Below are 9,249 nucleotides of genomic sequence, written 5' to 3'. Positions count from 1 at the left end.
GCAGCGCCTTATACTGTTCTTATATATATATATATATATATATATATATATATATATATATATATATATATGAAAGTCCCCCGACAGAGAGTCCGCTTCCCATGATTTTGTACAGGTGAGCCTCGCCCTAGATTTTGACACACTTAGGCCAGACTAACCTTTACAATTATAACTATATGGAGTGCGGACTTTCTGTCACACGGACCCTCAGTTTCGTGACACCTGTTGGCCCAAAGTCTACTCGTAAAATCAAGCGATATTTCGCGAGATATGAATCAGAGTCGGCATATTTGGGACGAAGAAAGGCAGCTACTCGGTTCTCAATTTATTTTAATTGTAGGCTACACTGTGCTATGTGTAATGGAGACAAAATGCCACAATTTGCAATCTACTCAACGAACCTCCGTCTTGGGAGCTTGATCCATATGTTATCTGACTTGTACGTTATGTAGGTCTACTTCGATCAGCTATTATGTACACGTTAATTTTATTGCCTTTTGACGCAACACATTGTTACGTAGCTTTTCAGGATTTAAAACTCTATTTAAATCCTTATATATTATGAAATCTGTAGGAGATTTATATCTGTGGACTACATCGGTAAAATAATTTACTGTCTAGTTATTAGAGTCATTCATACACGTTTTGCGAGTTCAAGAAAGGAGATACTGCTCGAGTGGAAGTCATGGTGGGTAACTGTCATGGATACATGGTTTTATTGTTTACGTTGGGTGAAAGCTCAATGTTCAAGTTTTTTTACATTGAATTTGTATGGGATAGATTCGAATTAGGTAGCGTTCGCATAACCCTGTCGTATTAGCTGGATCGATCTTTATTCCTCGGGGATTCACGCAAATTGCATTCAGTTTAAGTAGTTAAATGTCTGGCTTAAATGTCTGGAATGCCCCTTCATAACTTAAGGTACTTCAGTAAAGTGGAGAAAACTTTTTGACCCATGATCGATATGTTGTTCAAGTTGCTTTGTGAAGGGGATTGCCAGACAATTAACTTGATTACATTGAATGCGCCTTAGTGGGAACTACGCTGAGATAGACAAGGTTGTGGGAACACAGTCTTAGGCTGCACAGTGAACTTTTCCAGAAGCATATGCAATTTATTTTACCATACTTATATGATACAACAGAACTATATATGTGCTAATGATTTAGGCGCCTTACTGCGCATTAAGTGAGGAAAGAAGTGATTTCTTGTTTGTTTGTGGTTGAGGGGGAGGGTCATAATATAATATACAGAGAGGCAATGTACGGTACATATGTTCTGTTATGATCTCCATAGATTTCTATAGAGACCAGGTAATCTTAATGTTGTGTCTTTGCATCAGCTGCATATTAAATATAGATATGTACAGTACATGCACTCCACATTTGATCCTTTTTTAGTCGAGAAAAAAATTAATAGTCTGGTAACACTACGAAATCTTTGTGTGTAGTATCACAAGCAAAGAGTTGGAGGGGTCAGGAATTCATATGAAACTGGTTATTTTTGTTGTTGTTTATCTTTTGAGAATTTTGACGCTTTAGGCTAATCTTTAGATAATAAATATTTAAAAATAAACTATCAGTAAGAGGTATAGTAAGAATGATAGATAATTAATATTATATTTGCAATGTAACCTACTCATGAGACTTTCCATGGCCAGAGACATTTAAAGCTGTTCTCGGGTCCGTAATGGACACTGGAGATCATTTTGGTAGAAAAGATGGTGCTTTTAAAGGCAGGGAAGTTCTCGTGCATGATGTTGGTGCTACTGCTGTGGAACGTGAAGGCAAAGAGATGAGTTTGTTACAGCTGAGTTCTGCAGTTCTCACACAGCATGTAAAACACTTACTGGAGGCTGTCGGGTAGGACTATGGATATATCTTCTACTTAAATTCGTATTTATTTTTAAAAGTAACTTTTGTAACTGTAGAATTTTATGTCAAATTTCCTGACAGTTTCTAAACTGAAACCAAGTGGACAGTGCTGTTACCAATTAAGGTCTAGTGAATATGCCGAAAGTTTGAAGAACTTTTGAGAATTATTAATCAGGTTGAATAGCATTAAACTTACAACTTTTGTGAATAATATGTAAGTTTGCAAAATGTAGTGTAACTCAATCTTTTCAATGGGGGAAAGTTTCTGACAAATTCTTGAAATAAGAATATTTCTGTTGAGTGGTAGTAAAAAGCAGGCCACGTTGTATTTTCGTTCTATACAGTGAAAGCACCTCAAATGCTTAACAAAAATGTATTTTAGTGATTTCAAAATTGTATATCAGAAAGATTGATATTTTTCTTTCCATTGAAAGGATTGACTTATTACGGTACCACTACATGATTCTTTTTATTTCCTTTTAAAGGCATACAGTATGCATTTAGAACTTTAATTATACAGAAAAAAAAATAAATACAAAAAATTAAAAAAATCGGGAAATGTCAACAGTTTCCATTAAATCACCAAAGCATACACACTCCAAAAGTGTTGAGAAATTGCTTTTCATAAACTGGTTACCAATTTTTGAATTTCCCCTTTTTGCCATTTTAAGTTTGAAAGATATTCGTGTTTTTTCCAGATATGCTGTGAACATTGTTGGCTGAGGAAAATCCCAGAATGATATTATTTGCACAGACAACCGAGTTTCAGTAAAAGATGCAGTTACTATTGATGCACAGGATTTTCTTCCACTTAAGATAGAAACCCATGACTGTAGAGGAGGCAGTGACTCCTTGTTTAAAGATAATGGTGATATTGGGGACACCCAGCTGATGAAAATAAATGCAATGATAGACAAAATAAGGGAATGCAAATACTGCAGAGAAGTAGAAATTACGAAACGTGAATTTCAAGGAGATGAAGTGAAACAAAAAATGATAAGGAGGAACAATTGTATGTGGATTTAAAGCAATATTTACATGACTCTGGTATTTCACAAGACAAAGAAGGTTATGATAAAAGTCTGGACAAGTTGTACAGTGAGTAGTTGATTTTCTTCTTTTGTTATTTTAAAACATTGGTTGCATTCTCAGGTAAATGAACATTTGTATACCTTTTTCACTTCGCAATATTAACCTTTTAAAGAAGGTTCACTTCTTATCTAAACCTTGTGCATACCCTCTTTAAAATGCAAACTGCATCTTCGACTAGAGAAAATAGACCAAATATGTTCATCTCTAGAACACTCGGGCTATATTTTTAAAAAAAAATCAAGCAAAATGAGTTCCATTTATAACAAATTAGTTATCTTAAGTTTGCACATATTCTTCATCAGTTGTTACTGGTACTTCATATTCTTTCCTATAGTTCATACAACCAATCCATACAGCCCCCATTTGGAGCAAATTGTGGTTCTTGATGAAAATGTTAAATTAATGATGGAAAAAGAAGTAGCTTTATATTGAGGTTTGTATCAGCCAGCCTACAGCTGATAAAAAAATTCGACATGGCACCAGTAAAGTGCCTTTGATTTATAGAAGCTGATTTAGTTTCAAGATCATATTCATTTGGGAACCTTTAAAATTCATATCATGAATACACAAATGAATCAAATGAGTCACTCGAGACTAGTTCTTCAAAATTTGAATCCAAAATGGGAAGCCAAAATTAGCTTTTAAGACGGTATATAGAGATTTTCTGAAGATGGAAATATAAAATTTGCCTGTGACTCATTCAAGTGGAAATCGGGTTCAGTTTGACATATTTCAAGTCTATTTTTTCAGCCTGAAATGTGTATCCATGTGGAGCCATATACACTTAGACCACGGCGAAAGTGAAGTACAAAAGACTCAGACGTAGTGTAACTCGCATAACCGCACGTCTCGCATGAATGCGCTCTAACCCGCTAATCGACCCGTTGTCTAAATAAGATAGATCCCGAGTCAGCGAGGGTTATGTGGCATACACGAGTGCGTATCTATTACATGTCCTTCATGCAACAACAAGTAGGTCTGCTGTGGGAGATGACATCTGACGCTGCTAAAAATATCTCACAGGTTGGGTCAAGGTCAGATAGGTCAAGGTTATACCATGTAGTGATGCTCTATATGTACCTTGCCAGAGAAACCCTATTGAGAAAATGTGCTTAGAAAACTGTTGTGCAATGGACTACTACATTGCAGCACCTGTTTAAATTTTTTATGTGATAGATACAATACGAGTCGCCGAGCTGTACGTGAAATATTACGAGTGTATTGGCGAGCCGCAGGCGAGACAATACACGAGTAATTTTCACGTACAGCTCGGCGACGAGTGTTGTATCTGGCTTAAACCACGGCCTCTGATTGGCTACTACACTAGTAGTGCAACAGACCGTGGAACGCACTCGTACATGATGTGTTTGTTTGTCGCATACAGCACGGCCGAGTCTTTTGTTCTACACGCTAGCCGTGGTTTAAATTATTTCAGTGCACCTTTGCTTAAAAGAAATAGGCCTCTTTTTCCAAGGATTTTTATTTTTAATAATTATTTTAATTGATATGCAGTATATACTGGGACATATATACATGTACCATGAGGAATAAAACTTGTGGCGAAGCTGAGTAACCGCCATTTTCTGAGTCCACATGATGGTGTCGACGATGCAAAAAAAAAAATAAATAAATAAATAAATAAAATAAAGCCCTCATCCAGTCTTACAACATGCAAGGAACCTGTATATAGATAAACCTGACTGTAAGTGTGTGCGTGTGTGTGTGTGTGTGTGTGTGCGCGCACGCGTGTGTGTGCGTGAGAGAGAGAGAGAGAGTCATCCAAGAATGAGATACTTTCAGCTATGAAACGAGTGGCACTGTGCCAAGAAAATATTTTTGGTCATTCTGAAAATCTGAATAAAACGTACCTTTGCGTGCTTCTTTGTTTACATCCAAAAAGATTTTATGTTCACACTGATAACAGTTTTTTTTTTCGGTATTTAGTCTCGTCTTTCAGTGTACAGCATCCTCAATTCATTTGGTATCTGCATTTGATCGGGATGGAATTACATTTCAGTCTTCTTAGGCCACAAAATGACATTTTTAACAATTTTTTTTCGAAATATCAAAATTCTATCATACCCTGTTTGTGAAGCACCACATTTGACCCTTTTTAGTCGAGAAAACGTAGCGTGGTTGAGGTTAAGATTAAGGCTGCTAATAATGACAATGTAACAAAATGTTGAGAAGATTTCTTTGATAGATTCAAAACATTCACTTTTATAGAAACAAAATACACCTTGTGAAGTACTGTGCAAGTGTGCCGAGGAAGACTGTTCTAAAAGATGCTTCAGAAAGATGCTGGACACCAAAACGTCTTTTTACTCCAACCAATCCCCCGTTTTAGATGCTGCAGAAGTTCTTTTCACAGTCCGAACATGTTTCATCTTCTCTAACACAATCCTTTTTGTCATACGTTAGTCACACTGCAGATTTTCGCCTCCAACTGTTAGCTTATCGATGATTTCAGAATATGGTCGTGTCTTTTATAGGTTCGCATGAGCCCAAAGAACTAGATAAGGAGTCACTGAACTAATTTTGGCTTTTGCCTAACATATATGTACACTGCACTAGAAACTTCAGATTCTGTCGGAGCCCAATTTTGCTGCTTTGGTCTGGTCAAAATATTCGGCACAACTCGTAGCTGGTACCATAAGTGTAATATTACTGTCTTTATCGAACTTACAGGGAAAATCGAAGTTTCCGATCTTCATTTAAATTTTCAAGTGTCAACCTTCTGCTTTTTCTCTTCCTGCGCCGCTCCCTTCATCTTGAGGACGTAGACAGGTAAACAGAACGTGAGACACGCGATGCATACGTTAGCCACGCTAAACTGAAGCGATAATTATAATCAAATAAACTTTAACGTCTTGACGGTCGGCTTAAATATTTTTTGTAATTAGTTCTAAATTTTGAAATACAAAATAAACATTAAAAAATTACTCATTCAAATAAATGATGCGCGTATAAATAAATAAAAAAAATAAATAAATTTAGCTGAAAACTGGTCGAAAATGCACTTACAAACAAAGGTCTGCTGTCGAGCCCCGACTTGAGCCAGTAAAACAGAGGATACTGAAGACTTGCAAACACAGTTTGTATGGAAAGCTGGATGGAGTATATCTTGCCGAAATGTTGCAAGGGAAACCTAAGGGGAAAAAAGCAATGCTTTTTATATGTAACATTTTCGTAAATATATAATGACTTAGAGAGAGAGAGAGAGAGAGAGAGAGAGAGATTGAGAGATTTGCATCTACGCAATACATACCTACAACGTACTCACAAGATTATTTGATTGAATTTATCCGAATTTAGAACAGGCACAAGTATAAAAAAAAACCTGCTTAATATTCGCAGTCAACTTTGCTTTATTATAGGTAGGGCAGAAGGGACAGGAAATTTTGCATGGTTTTGTCTCATATCGTTTGTAATATTGCCTTAGGGTGGTTTTTAAGCTGGAATCAGGTCATCAACCACGCCCCTCTACTTTAAAAATTGTCTCTCTTTAGTACACACTTGCCGGGGGAAATAACTGATGACGAAAACTGTTAACGGTTAAATATTGTATTCTGCTCGTAGATGGTAAAATAAAAATATAAAAAGGAAAAAAGTAGAGTAGCTTACGCGGGTATATGGAGGAATAGAGTAAATGAATTAACATATGATCATTGTAATAAACAACCCTCATGACTGAAGATTTATTTTACAAACTCTTTAACTGCTGTCATTTTGGCATATAATGTACCCATCTTCATGAAAAACCAATTAACTCTGGACTTCTGTCAACCTGATGTCTGCGTTGATTGCAATCGCAGTGAAATGCACGTTATGAATACTGTGCATGTGCTTGTTCAAGCGGGAGTGATTTTTACATAACCGCTTCTCTTTTTCCTTTTTTTCTGTCCTGCCTCGTTATCTGCCTTCTCATCTAGTCACTTAGACCCCATTCCCAGAGATTAGATCGATCCAACTAGATAGACCTAATTCCCTGGGGGTTCACGCTAAATAGCTGTCAGCCGAGCGGGCACGAAAGTTAATTACCCCCTTACAGCTTGTAGTAGGCGGGACGGACATTTGAGCCGGATTATCTGACAGTTATCCAGTGAGACTCCCCACGGGGACAGATCAATCTAAAATCTATGGGAATGCGCCCTTAAATGTGTATCGTAATGTAAAAGATATGAAATAATACGGGCACACCATACTTACGCATATGCCAAAAAAGATATATGAACCCCATATGTGAAGGTTCTTAGCAGACTGTGTAGTAGCATTGCCACGTATTGAACTTCTAACACTGGTACAGCACATAAAGACCAAAGACTTAGTCCCGTAAAACTTGTGATGAAAAAGGGAACGAGAAAGAACTTTGGCTGAGCTGAAAGAATAAAGATGAAAGTTATGGATATTTTATTATGAGGAGGAAACATACAGCTTTTGGAATGATATGATTAAAGTTAAAGATAAGACGCTAGTAAAATAGTTTATGATTTGGTCATTGTCAGTTGTATTCGCAAAAGAGATGTTTTCTTACACCCCATTTCCATAGATTTTTAGATCGATCTATCCCTGTGGGGAGTCTCACTAGATTACTGTCAGCTTGGCTGACTTAAGCGTCTGTCCCGCCTACTAAAAGCTTTTAGGGGGTAATTAACTATGGTGCCCGCTCCGCTGACTGCAATTTAGCGTGAACCCCCAGGGAGTTAGGTCGATCTAAATCTTAATCTCTAGATCGATCTAAATCTCTGGGAAAGCACCCTTAGTCTTCTTACTTGTATCCACTAAAAATATAAGCTCATGATCAAATGTTTTGGGAACATGGGGGTGAGGGTTGCTTGTATCCCAGGGGCCATTCCCATTGAAATTATCGACCAACGAAGATCGATCTAACACTACGAGGACTCTCGCTGAAGGCAATCAGTTTAGCAGGCGCCTCTTCCTGGCGTTGAGTAAACGCAATGAGTAAAATACAGAAAAGCTGGTGACAATACGAGTACGTTTGAAACAAGAGGAGGCATGTTAATAGGCGTGTTAAACTGATTGCATTAAACGAGAGTCCCCGCAGATTTGGACCGATCTACGTATATACTGCTAGTTTAAATGGGCCCTGATCAGACGAACAGTTAATTAGCTCAAGATTAAAGTTCAAAATTCGCCCGAAGGCACTCTTGATTTCCACTTTAAGAATTAGTCTGGGTCAAGCACTTTCTGAACACACTTTCGACCTTACTACAAGTGTAACAAAGGTCTAAGCTTCCTGAAAATAAAATCAATTTCTCTTAATCGCGAAATTAAGGTATATCATATCTGAAACAATTAAAAAACCAAGATCCATTTAACAGTTTCTGAGTGCATAGTTTCAGTTTTGAGGCCGTCTGGTCACGGAGATTGGTCCGGGCCCGGGTGCATGTTTTACTTATGACAATATAAAGTAGAAATTAAAGCCTAAAAAAAAAACGGGGGTTAAAATCGTAATTTTTTCTTCGAACTTGGGTAGGTAAAAGGTAAAGGGAAAATTGCGGAAAATATCCATGAAAAATTACTTGCATTTCAAACAGTATTTACGTTACTGGTCACCCACCTTCAGTCCCCATCTGAGCTCTGTTTCTCTGTCTGTCCACCACGTATCCCCCAGCTACGGCCATCGGTATGCTAGTGGTCAGTTGGAGGATACCAAGGACGTTAGTGTAGTGGCTCACTGGAATCGAGAAAAACTGTAATTATTTAACTAAAGATAATACTGGGAAATAAGTATAATTTGTTTGTTTGTCTGTTACATAAAATATTATTCGATTTTTGATTAAATGTATTGTATTGAATTGCAAACAGGAGTATTATATTATATTATATTATATTATATTATATTATATTATATTATATTATATTATATTGTTTGTCATGAGTCAAGTAGAGCTAGTCCTTTCAAACATAATGACGGACTGAAATTAATTACTCAGGAAACAAGTCCTTTAGTATCCTTTATATCCAATTGTCATTGGACGCCTGACTCCATTACGGATATAAACCGCATAAACTATGTCCATAAAAAGTAATGGAGGAGGTAGAGAACAAGATCATTATCGTTTCATAAAAAATCAAAAGTCAATCAGCTTAAATTCTCGCTTACTAAGACATTGCTAAAGCCGACTTACAGGTTGTTGCATTTAACAAAGAAACCTACATTCTAATTTTTTAGCTCCAATTTTTTTGGAGGGGGGTGTCTTTTGAGAACCTCTCCTTAAAGCTTTTATATGCAGTGGTGATAGTAGCCCATTTCGGTTGC

The 9,249-nt window shown here is 36.9% G+C and overlaps 1 protein-coding gene and 1 long non-coding RNA gene across 4 annotated transcripts in view; one reads left to right on the top strand and one right to left on the bottom strand.

Annotated features, from left to right (window-relative positions):
• The first annotated feature begins 60 nt into the window (after nucleotides 1-60).
• LOC147761079 (uncharacterized) lies at nucleotides 61-2,725 on the top strand. Its single transcript, XR_015335062.1, has 2 exons — nucleotides 61-1,862; nucleotides 2,573-2,725. It is a non-coding gene; the product is annotated as an uncharacterized LOC147761079 (long non-coding RNA).
• A 1,703-nt stretch (nucleotides 2,726-4,428) lies between these two features.
• The window catches only part of LOC106170629 (equilibrative nucleobase transporter 1), a 35,328-nt gene continuing 30,507 nt past the window's right edge, over nucleotides 4,429-9,249 (bottom strand). The window contains exons 9-12 of one of the 3 annotated variants that reach the window (XM_087015545.1): nucleotides 8,548-8,664; nucleotides 7,176-7,344; nucleotides 5,991-6,114; nucleotides 4,429-5,799 (exon numbers count right to left, since the gene is read on the bottom strand). In XM_087015545.1, coding sequence (XP_086871671.1) covers nucleotides 5,689-5,799; nucleotides 5,991-6,114; nucleotides 7,176-7,344; nucleotides 8,548-8,664 — 521 coding nt within the window. In that variant the 3' untranslated portion in view covers nucleotides 4,429-5,688. The remainder of the gene's footprint in view (nucleotides 5,800-5,990; nucleotides 6,115-7,175; nucleotides 7,345-8,547; nucleotides 8,665-9,249) is intronic. The other 2 variants (XM_087015547.1, XM_087015548.1) reach the window with 2 other exon arrangements.

The sequence above is a fragment of the Lingula anatina genome, chromosome 6, assembly GCF_051362555.1.
Source record: "Lingula anatina isolate TDL-2025a chromosome 6, LinAna3.0, whole genome shotgun sequence".
Lineage (NCBI taxonomy): Eukaryota > Metazoa > Brachiopoda > Lingulata > Lingulida > Lingulidae > Lingula > Lingula anatina.
Note: the sequence above shows the minus strand (reverse complement) of the source record. Positions and strands in the feature narration are given on the sequence as shown.